Source organism: Osmia bicornis, unplaced genomic scaffold (assembly GCF_907164935.1).
Source record: "Osmia bicornis bicornis unplaced genomic scaffold, iOsmBic2.1, whole genome shotgun sequence".
Lineage (NCBI taxonomy): Eukaryota > Metazoa > Arthropoda > Insecta > Hymenoptera > Megachilidae > Osmia > Osmia bicornis.
In genome coordinates, this window is record NW_025791338.1 from 80,622 (window position 1) to 94,916 (window position 14,295).

The 14,295-nt window shown below is 38.7% G+C and overlaps 1 protein-coding gene across 1 annotated transcript; it reads left to right on the plus strand.

The window, feature by feature from the left end:
* Positions 1-7,954: 7,954 nt before the first annotated feature.
* LOC114882427 (putative nuclease HARBI1) lies at positions 7,955-9,382 on the plus strand. Its single transcript, XM_046289767.1, has 5 exons — positions 7,955-8,254; positions 8,339-8,525; positions 8,608-8,717; positions 8,784-8,992; positions 9,082-9,382. The coding sequence occupies exons 1-5, from the start codon at positions 7,955-7,957 to the stop codon at positions 9,380-9,382; spliced, it is 1,107 nt and encodes a 368-aa protein (XP_046145723.1).
* The last annotated feature ends 4,913 nt before the right edge of the window (positions 9,383-14,295 follow it).

Below are 14,295 nucleotides of genomic sequence, written 5' to 3' on the forward strand. Positions count from 1 at the left end.
TTAATTGCTCATCGAAATCGCCGCTCGAATCATCTTTAAATTCTGTTTTACGATTCAATAGATTTCAACATTCCAATTTCACCTATCTTGTTAAAACATATACATAAATTTCATTTTTCTGTATTTCCAACAGCTCGAACTCTTTGTAAACCAATTCATTTACTGTTATGTTTTTCTTTTTTTTTGAAATTATATTTCTTTTTGTTACACATAACTAGTTTCAGATTCATTTTTAGTTTAACACACTTCCTTCCTAACATTCACGCTAACCATTTTTGCATAAATTCGCACGAGGGGCCCGTATGGGACCAGAGCATTGACGAACTTAATCAATAAATTCAGAACCTTATTATAAAATTTAAACGATTCTTTTTAATTGTTCCGATCGTTATCGACCTAACATCGTCGAGCGCGATCGGGACTGGTGGCAGCGATAATACCGTTCTCTACCGCGTATTAATCATCCAAAGGAAAAGAGATAATAATATAATTAAATTAAACGTATAATCTAACTAACTTCCCTTTTCTTTTTATATTTTTGTACGTCGCGCGCCGTATCACGCTCGCGACGTAACACTGTAATAATTAATTGAATCTTTTGAAAATTGCTGCAAAGGTAGTCGTTTTAACTACTATTATTTTATATTTTCTAAAATCCAAAACCGGCCACGTCTGCTTCGAGCGATTGGCAATTGTTTCTAAAATCCAAAACCGACCACGTCTGCTTGGAGCGACGAATAATTGTTTCTAAAATCCATAAAAACCGACCACGTCTGCTTGGAGCGACGAATAATTGTTTGTAAAAATCCAAAACCAGCCACGTCTGCTTGGAGCGACTGGCAATTGTTTGTAATATAAAAAACAAACCGACTACGTCTGCTTGGAGCGACGAATAATTGTTTGTAATAAATAAAAAAACAAACCACGTCTGCTTGGAACGACGAATAATTGTTTGTAAAAAAAAAAGACAAACCGACCACGTCTGCTTGGAGCGTCCAATTGTTTCTAAAATAAATAAAAAACAAACCAACCACGTTTGCTTGAAGCGATGGGTAGACCTACAAAACATGCATCCCGTATAAGGAAGTATCGTGCGAATGAATCAAACGACGCCACGCAATTACGTCTGTACAAAAATTGCAAAAGAAATACAGAGACACGATGTCATGAAACTATTAACGAACACCATTTGAGACTATCTGCAATGCGAAAATATAATATATGCGTTCAAAATTATTGCATGAAACGATAGAGGGGAAGAAACGTCGCCTAACCATAATTTATAATCGTTTAAAGAACGATCACATAGGCTTAGATTAATCAGTAGGCGCCTAGCAAACGAATCTGCTGAGGAACGATCACGTAGATTGAGATTAATCCACAGACGTTCAGCGAACGAATCTGCTGAGGAACGATCACGCCGAATGAGATTAATCCACAGACGCTTAGCGAAGGAATCGGCTGAGGAACGATCACGTAGACTGAGGTTAATCCACAGATGTTTATCCAATCAATGTATTGAAGAACATTCACATCGTATAATGCTCATGAAAAGTCGTAACCGTTAAGTATTTTTAAGGGAAAGTACCGAATCAAAAACCACACGTTTAAGCGATATGCGCGAACTAGCTAAAAACCGAAGGAAAGAACGTTTCCTCCAGGAAGATTACTTTGAATCGACTATCAACGCGCGTGGCAGCGCGCGAACCAAGTTCCCCGCCCGCCCCTTCTAAGCTGCCGAGTAGTATATCTCGTACCAGAGTTAAACGCTTTTTAGCCATATTTGCACCGCCATTGCCGCTCTCCCCGGTAACCAAGGTCAACCAAAATTTGTTTGTGAGCTAGATATAATATCAACTAACTCTCATGTAAAAAGCAACTTTTTACCTAGCCTGGAACCTGAAATATAAATACGCCAAAAACGCATAATTCTTGCAAAATATATAATAGAAGGAGGATCATGTTAATTCTAACATACTTCCAAAAAAGTTAGAAACATGAAAATTTGGAATCAGGTGTCTTTTATATCCAAACCGACGGGAAAAAGAGAAAAACCCGAAAAAAATTCCCTAAAGCACTTAAAATGTTCTTGCTTAATTACTTAATAACTTAAGTGGTTTAAGGAACTTTTTCGGGATTTTCGGTTTTTCCTGTTGGTTGGGATATAAATTATTGTCATTATTATATTATTATTATTTTTATTTATTTATTATATATTATTTATCATTTATCATTTATCATTTATCATTTATCATTTATCATTTCTCGTTTCTCGTTTCTCGTTTCTCGTTTCTCGTTTCTCGTTTCTCGTTTCTCGTTTCTCGTTTCTCGTTTCTCGTTTCTCGTTTCTCGTTTCTCGTTTCTCGTTTCTCGTTTCTCGTTTCTCGTTTCTCGTTTCTCGTTTCTCGTTTCTCGTTTCTCGTTTCTCGTTTCTCGTTTCTCGTTTCTCGTTTCTCATTTCTCATTTCTCATTTGTCATTTCTCATTTGTCATTTGTCATATATCGTTTATCAGTTATCGTTTATCGTTTATCAGTTATCGTTTATCGTTTATCAGTTATCGTTTATCGTTTATCAGTTATCGTTTATCGTTTATCAGTTATCGTTTATCGTTTATCAGTTATCGTTTATCGTTTATCAGTTATCGTTTATCGTTTATCAGTTATCGTTTATCGTTTATCGTTTATCGTTTATCGTTTATCGTTTATCGTTTATCGTTTATGGTTTCTTATTTCTTATTTCTTATTTCTTATTTCTTATTTCTTATTTCTTATTTCTTATTTCTTATTTCTTATTTCTTATTTCTTATTTCTTATTTCTTATTTCTTATTTCTTATTTCTTATTTCTTATTTCTTATTTCTTATTTCTTATTTCTTATTTCTTATTTCTTATTTCTTATTTCTTATTTCTTATTTCTTATTTATTATTTATTATTTATTATTTATTATTTCTTATTTCTTATTTCTTATTTCTTATTTCTTATTTATTATTTATTATTTATTATTTATTATTTATTATTTATTATGTTACGTTGCTCGTGCGACGGCGCAACGTAAAAAGGATAATAGAAAGCAAGTAGTTTAGTTATTGAAGAACGAATTTCAATTTGATAGTTGAAATACAATTCCCTACTCTTTCTCCCCTATTCTGAGCGCGATGGTTGGTATCGCTGCCACTAGTCTTGAGCGGGTTAACGCTCTCAACAATTAAAAGACGAAAGACAAGTTTACTAAGATGTTGCAGTTAGATAGATAGATAGATCCCACAAAAAGTACATTACATGCAAAAAAAAGGTAACGCCAAGTAGACTAGGCACTATATGGTACATATTTTGTGAATTTTCTAAAAAAGTAATGGATATCATGCAAAACCAACCAAGTATTGAGTTATATATACATTTAATAACAATATCATTATTACTATATCTTCATTAGATATAATGTAATATATATTTCAAAATATTTATACTTGGCGTTTGGCTGCCTCGTTGCGATTCAACAAAATTTGTTGAACCATGACCAGAGCCCCCTGCATTGGACCTTCCTCTTTCGAACGAACCATCACTTAGCCCCAAATCTTCTCATATAAGGACGAAAAGTGTATTCCCGTATACCCCTTTTTAGGCCCATTTTTGCCGGTAATGTCACCTGTCTGCATTACCTGCGTCTACCCCCTTAACATGGGTATCGGTTTCTGTGACCATTCCTCAAGGACACCACCGATTTCTGATTTTATTCTATATAAACACTCATAGTGACCACTGTGATCAGCTTGCAAAGAATGGTCAAAATTGATAATCCAGTTTTTAAGTTAAAAAGTCACAAAAAATGCCTATCAGTCGTTTAATAGAGGAGCTACGCTCCAATAAAGACGATAATGTATTCACATGTTTTGAATAACGTACAACAAATTTTGTTGAATCGCAACGAGGCAGCCAAACGCCAAGTGTAATGTCCCAGAATTATTCGCGAGCACGCTACTGCACCGACGCGTAGGGAGAGCGGTTCCCTATGAGAAGGCGACTCGTATTTATATATAATATAATAATAAAGAAGGGGATTACAGGTTCGGGTGGCATGCGGTAAAGGAGTAAAATCCAACGTTAATTCCTTTCTCAAACAATATGTGTGTTTGTTCAAAGAAATGATGTGTCTGTCGTTTTGTGTTTGTTTATAATATAATAAAAAGGTAAGTAATATTGAATGTAATTAAATAATGTAGTTAATTGATGTAATGAATTGAATTAATGTAATTAACAAATGTTGCGCCCTGTTTTTGAAATACAAAAAGAAAACAATAGTATTAGTAAGGTACAATGAGTGCGCCCTGGATTGAAAAATACAAAGAAAATAACAATCGTGTTTGTGCTAAAAAATGAAATACAATAAACGAGAATCAGATTATTAGTAACAAAAATAATTCAACCTAAAATAAAAATACAGAGAAAAATAAATTGATTAGTAAACGCGGCTCTAGATACGATTATAAAACTTTAAATCTATAACTTGAATTTATAGTTTAATATAATTCAATATAATTTAATGAATCGATCGTTTGTCGGGAAATTGGCTAAGATCCGTTCAGACGCTGTTCGGTTTCTGGGCAACTTAGCCGTCACTGAATAGGCCGCATTCAAGGAGCTTCTGCTTTCGCTCGCTCGATAAGCTTGGTTGCAAACCTGACACGTATGAGAACCGCTGCGAACAGGTAGTTGAGCGCTCCGGGTCCGACGCGGAACCTTTGCTGCCTCGCCGACAAAAGAATCTATGCGACTTGAATTCTAAATAAAAATCGTACCATAGACCCGTGTCGGACTGCGATCAGAATCGAAGTGAAAAATCTTTGCGCGGCACGCTCGTATTTATACCGGAGAACTGCTGACGTAGCAGTTTTTTCTACCTGTACTTTCGATACCGGAAGTGTTTGGACTTTGACCTGCGCGTACGTGACTCCGTGCGTATTGCTATCTCTGTCTACGCGCTGTTGCTGTCTCTTTCTACTCTGCGCTTGTTCCTATCTCTTTCTACGCGCTATTGCTGTCTCTATCTATTTATTTCGCGCGCTGTGTCGATCTTTTATCGACGCGGTAGAATTATCGACGCGACAATTATCGACGTATATTTTTGGAGTATAAAAATTTTTATGTTAAATATTAATGAATATAAGATTCTTTTTAGTTATTAAGTATGATGTGACCCTTTCGGGGGTTCACTCTATACAATTTTTTGTCGTTACTAAACTCTCTCACAATCCGTTAGTATAATCGTTGGGCGCCAGCCACTCGCGGTGGCAATCGAAAATTTGGAAAAGGGGGTCAGAACGGGGGGTCGTTACAAGGGATGGGACACGGGCACTTTCGTCCTTACAATCTCGCGGGGGAGTACGCAAGGAGGACAAGCGTGGGAGGGGAGATCCCAGGTCGGGAAAGGTTCTCTGGAAGTTCGTTACGTTACGTGTGAGAGGAACTTTGTAGACGGGATTAATAGGGGGGGTTGGACAAAAGGGTTTCGCAAACGTGCAGACGTTGAATCGTCGGTACAATACGCGGACGCGAAAATACGCAGGCGAGAAGATTGCCGTTGCCGAAACTCAAACAATATAATCGTTGTAAGGGAAGGGCTTACCCACACTCTTCACTCGAACTCTCACACTTTATGCTTTCTATAATCGCTTTTGGTATCTCGCTACTAAAAATCGCACAATCGCTGTATACTAAGATAGCCTAGGGCTCAATGACGGCTCGTCGTCGCTGCCGCGACGACGGGACCGTCGCGGGATGATTTTTGGGGAGGGGATGGGGATTAGGAAGGGGGTCTCTTCTGTCAACGGAATCGATCGGTTATCGATTGTCGATCTGCTGGTGTTCGGGGTCGATGGGGCTGGCGGATCTCCGGCTGTGGCGGGTGGGCTGAGGTCTTCGGGCTCGGCGACAGATGGCTCCGGGTGGACGTTTGTCTCAGCTTCTGGACAGCTTCGTCTCCTTTTCCGAAGTCCCGCGTTGCTTTTCCTTTCTGGAAGGGTTGAAGATCTGTCGCCGGCCTCGGAGCTCCTTTTTGTGGGTGATCCTTGTTGCCTCCTTTCCGTCGCCTCCATCGGCCCGACACCGGTGGCAGGGGAAAGGGGTAAGGTGTTGGAAGGGTTAAGGGTTATTTTTAGGTGGGATGTGAGGTGGGAGAAGCGCAGCGATTGTAACGGGGGGGGGGGGGGGGCACAGGGGTCACCACGTTACAATGAATATAATTATTTAAATCAAGGTAGTACAATAATAAATAAACGAACTGTTACAAATTTCTAATTGTATAAATCTACGGGTTCTGCCGCTTTAAGCGCTAAAGCGCACCTTGACCTACCTTTCAAAGGTTGAGGGAGATAGGATGGGAGTCGAATGATCTTGATACGCGATTGTGGTTGTTCGAATGTGTATGTATATTTTAATTGCTATCTGTTACATACTCTTCGTTGTCTTCGGGTGTCGTCAATAAACGCTTTCCTTGCACGCGTCGGTCACTCACACTCGAGATCTCACTTTACGCTTAACTTGCGGATTCGACAAAACGCTAGACTCGCGGCGGGTGGGCTACAATTCGACCTTGGAAGATGCAAGCGGTTGGTGGTGGTCCTGCACAGCACACGGGTTGCACTCCTGGAACTTGTCCTATTACGGGCCTGGATCCTCAGACCTCGGGGATACACTCGTGTTGAACCGTAGGCCGAGCACGTCGTTGATGATCTTCCTGGTTTCGAGGTAGCCAAAACGCGGGTCACGGACGAGCAGAACTTCGTCTCTATTTTACGCTATCACGGAACTGGCGTACTTGCGTTGCACCGATAACTTATACTCCCAAAAGGGGAGTAGGTCACGCTCTTTGCTTGCGAAAACCTGCAAGCAAAGGGTTTTCGCCATCGCATTCCGCGAGTTCCCTGATTTTGTATCGCGGCCGTCGCTAAGCGAGAAAACGCTGATGTTTCGCGGATTCCAGAGCAAGACCTCATTGGACTGGCGAAAGACGAAAATACCTAGGGACGTAACATCTTCTTATTTATTCTTCCTGCTGGATGTTACTCAAGTATAAATATTTTGAAAAATATATATAACTCAATACTTGGCTGGTTTTGCATGATATCCATTACTTTTTTAGAAAATTCACAAAATATGTACCATATAGTGCCTAATCTACTTGATGTTACCTTTTTCTTGCATGTAATGTACTTTTTGTGGGATATCACGAACGTTTTCAGGGCCACACTGAAATGCATTGTGTATTAGTGCAAAAAGGTGCTCCGCTCATAATGCCTATACTATAATACTTGGCGTTTCCTTTTTTGTACATGTCATGTACTTTTTGTGGATTAATATTTATTTTTGAAATTACTTTATATGTGTGAAATGTAGTTAGAATTAATCTCTGGTGCATTGAGTGTCATGTATTTTTGTAGCCATTGGATGGTTTCCTACGTTCCTTCTTTCAAAGAACATCATGGGCGGTATTCACAGTCGCAACTTATTTCTAAGCTGGGCTTAAACACATGCTTAAGACGTCGGCTAGATTCACAGTCGCCGAATAAGCAACGTCTTAAGTCTGAGCTTAAACATTTGCTTAGAAAAGTAAATGCTTATTGGTGTAGATTCACAGTCGATGCTTAATAAAGTCTTAAGATCTTATGAATTCATAGTCGAATAAGTCCGCCTTATTTGTAGAAAACGAGTTCTTATTTGGCTTTATTGAGGTAAGATTTTTAAGTCGACGATATTGAGGACTTAAGCACGCGTTTGAAGGTATTATTGTACAGTGATGGGACGGGAGAGAGTAGGTTAGGGTACACAAATACAGTAAAAGTAACGGGATTTTCATCCTGGGCAAGAACACCAGCCACGCTATTTCTCGTAGTCGGCATTCAACGTTTGAAGCTAATATTGTGGTGTATTAAACAATTTATTTTGATTAAATACAAAATGGACTTCGAGGATATCGATGATATCGAGGACATTGAGGACATTGAGGACATTGAGGACATCCAGAATGAACATCCAGAAATATCAAGGCGATACATTCGAGACGGGAGTGATCCGTATGATTGTTTTGACGAGGAAAAATTCCGTAGACGCTACCGTTTCACGAAAGACTCTGTTTTAAATGGAATTTTGCCTAAAATTGAAGCAGGGCTACATAAAAGTAATAATTGCGGTTTACCGATCCCTCCTGCGATGCAGCTCTTAATTTGTTTGCGGTATTATGCTACTGCAAGTTTTCAAGTAAGTCATATAAATATATCAGTATTACTACTCCTAAGAAAAAGAAAAAAATAGAGATTATCTATATATGTACTGTAATTGTAGCTTATTCTGGGAGACACGATGAATGTTTCTCAGCCCACAGTCTCCCGCATAGTATTTAGGGTGAGTTCACTAATAGGCAGTCTGGTGACGGAGTATATTAAGTTTCCCAGGGATCCGGACAATTCCACTCAAAATCGCAGGTTATTCAATAATCTGGGACACGGAAACGGAGCTATTGGTTTACCAGGTGTGGATTTTATATCACTATAACTTTTTCTATATACACATATACATACATACATACGTATACAATGTAATTGATTTACCAGGTGTGGATGGCGCTATTGATTGCACCCACATTAGATTAACAGCATCCAGATTCAACAACATGGAAGAAATGTACCGGAATAGAAAAGGATATTTTTCATTGAATGTTCAGGTATGTCATTAAGTTATTTATTTTACCCAATATTCATTGAAATGAACTATATTAATATAAATGCAGGCTGTCGTGGGTCCTTGTATGGAATTTTTGGATATCGTACCAGAGTGGCCTGGCAGTGCTCATGATAGCAGAATTTTTCGTACATCCCGATTACACATGCGATATGTGACAGGAGAATTAGATGGAATCCTTATCGGGGATGGTGGATATCCATGTCTGCCTTTTCTTATGACACCCCTGCGGAATCCCCAGACTGAAGAAGAAATAAGGTAATACTGATACTGTTTTACTTGTTTCTGTACTTGTTTACTCGACTGATTGATGCACAAATTAACATTAAATGGTTTGATCGACACAGGTACAATGAAATCCAGATCAGGACCCGACAAATAGTAGAGAGAACGTTCGGTGTGTGGAAGCGCCGTTTTCCATGTCTGTCAAGGGGTTTAACAACGAAGCTATTATGTTCCACAACAACGGTAGTTGCATGTGTTGTGTTGCACAATTTAGCCCTCATTTTCAATGACACTCTTATTCAAGAAGATGAAATTGAAATCGAAAATGAAGATGGAGAAGCATTATTGGGAAACATGGAAAATGATAATGGCGTTGATGGATTTGCTACACGTGAAGCACTCATTGCCCGTATGTTTAATTAAGTACTTGCAACGTAATGTAATAAGGGGTTTTTTATGCCGTAAGGCTTTTTCCCCTTATTGTGTCTATCGAGCCAATAAATAATTGTTATTCTTTTGGCTCAAATTGATTTAATTTATTTATTAAAATACCCTCATCCTCAGTCCTATCACAACGTATACCTTGAACCATGGGATTTCTCCATGTTAGAGAGATTTCGACGATATATTTTGAATTATTATAAATTCTTTTTTTATTCATTTCATAATAATAAAACATAAATAATTCTAATGATGATTATAAACTTAAAAAGATGTGGAGTAACATGAAAGCTGCGCAACGACGCGCGATAATGAGGGAAAGACAATCTCGATTGGCAGAAATCAACCCAGAAATAGCAGAGATCGTACCATTGTTAATGCAGAATGCGCTGAGTATTTTATCCTCTAATTACACAGAGGAAGAGTTGGCGAACAAACGTGATGCCATATTCCATGAGGAATACATTTTGGACGATGTTGAAGTAGATGATAATCCAATTTGTATAAACACCAGTCAGAAAAGTACAAACATTACAACGGAAATTAATAATGAGGACCATGAAGAAGGTCATTGTGATATTGGTAATCATTCCCCAGAATACCAAAAGGATGAAATTGATCAGACCGTGGATCGCAGCGTCGAAGACCAATCACTTCCGCCGCTCCAAAGATGGATTATGATGAGAGGAGGCTGAAATTGAAACGTATTAGAAAATTAGAAAATTTTATATAAATAAATTATTAAAAAGATTGTTCTTAATGTTTATTACCTTTCAGTTCTTTTAATTCAAATTCAGCTTTCTCTGCTGCTGCGGCTACGGCACGGATTTCGAAATCATATTTTGTTTTTAAAAATTCGATTTCCAATTCATTTTTCCGTTGCTCGTGCCGCAGTTTCAAATCGGCCAATTCTTCCTCACTTTTCATTGTGCGTCTTATTCGCTCGAATTTCGACCTCCTCTCATCATAATCCATCTTTGGAGCAGTGGAAGTGGCTGCTTTCTGCGGTTTTCGCTGCAGCGCGCTGTCCACGATTTGATCAATTTCTAAGTTTTTACTTTGTAGGGACCGATTACAGTTTTCTCCTTCACGGCCCTCATCATTACCTTCCGGTGTAACGTTTCTACTTCCGTGACTGGTATTTATACAAATTGGATTATCATCCACTTCAACATCGTCCAAAATGTATACCCCATGAAATATAGCTTCGCGTCTGTTCGCCAACTCTTCCTCTGTGTGATTGGAGGATAATATACTTGGTGCATTCTGCATTAACGATGGCACGATCTCCGCTATTTCTGGGTTTATTTCGGCTGCCGGTTCTGCCGGTCCTCCCCCTGTTGCCATTCGGGACTGCATTTCCCTCATGATCGCGCTTCGTTGCGCAGCTTTCATGTTACTCAACATCTTCTTCAGCTGTACAGTATTCCTCTGAAAAATAAAATTTATATTACAGGGTGTCCCAGAATACGAGCGCACACAGTGCGTTCCAAATTACAAATAGCGATAATAGTTTCACGTAATAATATCGTTTATTCTACAAACCTTGCATGAAATCACAGCCGACATATTATACTGCTGTGTTATTTCCTGCCACGCATCTTCTTTGTTCTTCAGAGTGGAACTGTCACTTTTCTTATTTTCTACTATGTGCGCAAAGTTTTTTAATATTGCCACGAATGTATTTTTATCGATTTCGGTAAAATGTTTCTTACTGGTCATTTTGTATAGAAAATTGCACTGTCCTTTCCTATGTACGGTTGTACGGTATGTGCCGTGGTGTTTATCACAGTCTTCTTACCAAAAGGCAATGCCTTCCCCACTCCGAAAAAGTCCACATTTTTAGCAATACAGTGTCGGGCTGCTTGCCTTTTCTACGCATTCTACATTCATATGAACAGTCTTTTGATACCTGGTACCTGATACCTGGCCACCAGCACTGGTCCCTATCATAAATGGTACGAAAGCACAATAGCGCCTGGCTAATTGCTTTGGACAAGGCTCCAAAATATGCCGTCGCTAACATATCGAATGAAATATAAAAAGAATGGCAACACGTTTGTCGCCGCTACACCGCGATCGCTGAATTCGCTGTAGATTAGTTTAGGATTCATAATCAATACAAAGAATTACATTTAAATTTTATTTTTAAATAATTTCAGTGGTTAGTTTAATTTTGTGTTATTTTGTGTTCATATTTCAGAATTGTTCTTAATAAATTTGGCTTTTTTTATTCATAAATTTGGCTCTGTCTATTGCTCGCTCAATTATTTGAATTCAATTCAAAAACCACGTCACTAAGTAAGAAATAATGCTACATTTTCAAGAATCATTTTCATTGGTTGTTACAGTAGAAAATCGAGGGAAATAGCCGAACGTCAAATAAGCATTGCTTAAGGGGGTAGACACGGGTAATGCAACGAGGTGACATTACCGGCAAAAATGGGCCTAAAAAGGGGTTTACGGGAATACACTTTTCGTCCTTATATGAGAAGATTTGGGGCTGGGTGAGAGCTCATTCGAAAGAGGAAGGTCCAATGCAGCGCGGTCTGGTCATGGTTCAACAAAATTGTGTTGATATCTAATAATATGAGTGTCCAAAGTAGAGGAAAAATCGACAAAATACATCCGCAGATTCCAAGTATTTTTTAGGTCACTAAAACAGTTCTGTGACTCAAACCGTGACCAGACCGCGCTGCATTGAACCTTCCTCTTTCGAATGAACCCTTATTTAGATCAAAATCTTCTCATATAAGGACGAAAAGTGTATTCCCGTAAAAGCATTCCCAAAGACAAGTTCCGCCATTATCTGGATACTACAGAGCAAGTTACGTGACAAATTAGTTCAGCTAGTAGTTATAAGGTGGCGTCTAAGTAGAAAGGCTGCCGATCTGGAATCGTAGCCAGAATCAAGCGTCAGCTTGATTACGTCACTCGAACTGTGCTGCGAAGGCAAGCGAAAAAGGCAACATCGCCTGAACGCTGAGTGAGACGCACTACAGTCATGCTGTCCTTCTCTCATTCTGCATGTTGAGATTGTCCCTTTTCTCTAATTGTAAGATTTGACTGCCGTCCGCCTGGATTTTTCACAGCGCCCCATAACAAACCTCGCCTCATTCAAACTATATCGTGTTTGGTATCATTTTAATCAGAAAAAATTTCACCAATGCGCTAGTAAAAATTTCATTTAAAAAAAGTCAAAAATAAAAAAGTTTTATAATTGAATTAGTATTAGTCACACCGATATGTTTCGGCTCTTTCCTTTGATCATTGGACCTCTCGCTCTCTCCTCCACTGCCTGCCCCTTTCTACGTTCACGTTTGGCTGGCCATCGCATATAATCCGAGATTCGACACCTCGGCTGAATACATATATGAATTGTTGCACATATTCAACTTTTACTGTATAGACGGGAGGTCCCTCCATTTATTAGTTCTAATAGTACCATAGTACTTTTTTATGCAGAATATTTCAAGGAGTTGACACAAGTAAAAAAAAAATGCAATCCATTTAAATAAAAAGTGGATTTGCATTTTTTGAGTGCATCGTTGCATTCACGAAGAAAATGAAATCACAGAAAAATATACATTATCATACCATGACGTATCCTGTATACTTTTATTAATTAAAAAACATTTATTTAAAAAAGTTAATAACTTCTTCTAAAAATAATTCTCAGATTGCCCGTTCCTTCGGAGCAGGCATATATTTTTCAGCAGCGAGGAGTGCTACGGTGTACTATGTAATATCCACGCGTTTGGTCAGTCAGAATTTATCGGAGCGTTACAATTCTATCATTTGGGTTGAAAGAAAGATAGCATGATCACCGTACATCTCACTCTAAACACGCGCCAATGTTTCGCTTTCGTTCTTCAGGCGTATCGTGGCGATGCCTCTGGCGAGATGAGCGTTTGAATGTGTTTGTAAAAATACTTGAGGCGTTGTTGCCATCCTAGATCGTGTTGCGCGCACGCTAGCTGAGAATTAAACCTTTCAAGTTCGTAACAAAACACGCAAGTGGCTCCACCAGACCCAACGAAAAAACTACTGTAATACCAACGTCCCGAATCGGTGACGTCACGTACTGTGTCTACCCCCTTAACCACGGACTTTACTAAGCAAAGCTTATTCATCGTTTTCTTAACGAAATCGGTCTTATTCTCCGACTCTGAATACGGCCCCATGTATACATCTTTTGCACCTCTTGGCCACTGTTCCTTATATTGAATTATGTCATCATCAATGTATACGAACGTCTTTTTTGAATGCTTTATATAGCATGTGTAATGTTTCTTGCCTTTACTATTACTATCAATATACAATACAGCACTTGTTGCCCTATATGTATTTTGGGCAACGTGTATGCTTTCTGTATGCGCGGCTGCGATGTTAGGTCTTTTAATGTCCACAATTTTACCATTTTCATTGTGAAATAGCGGTAATTGTATTATGAAAACATTTTCAGCTGTCGTAATATCACTTTTTGAAAGTATATCCTTCTGTCCGCAATGAGTACATACAGCATCATCCACTGTGTTCCAATTCCGAATAGGTGTTAATGATATCCTGGAATGTTATTCTTTTTCCTTCCACCTGAGATAAGGGTAGTGTTAAAATTATATTGTCCTCTGTGTTAACAGACGTTTGATGACAACATTTACAACGTATTGTGTGAGTTAACTCATGTTTCACAATCGCTCGGATATCAGTATAACTATTTATAATATGCAAGAAAAATTCAGATGCGTCCTGTGGAATTTCTTGTACGAAAGTACCACCCGCATATTATCTAACAGCAAAAGAGTTAAGTATCTGTACATCAGTGCCTAGGTAAGCTTGGGCTACAGCTCTCATAGCATCTGAACTTTTACGTGTCAATAACTTTCGGCGCATAC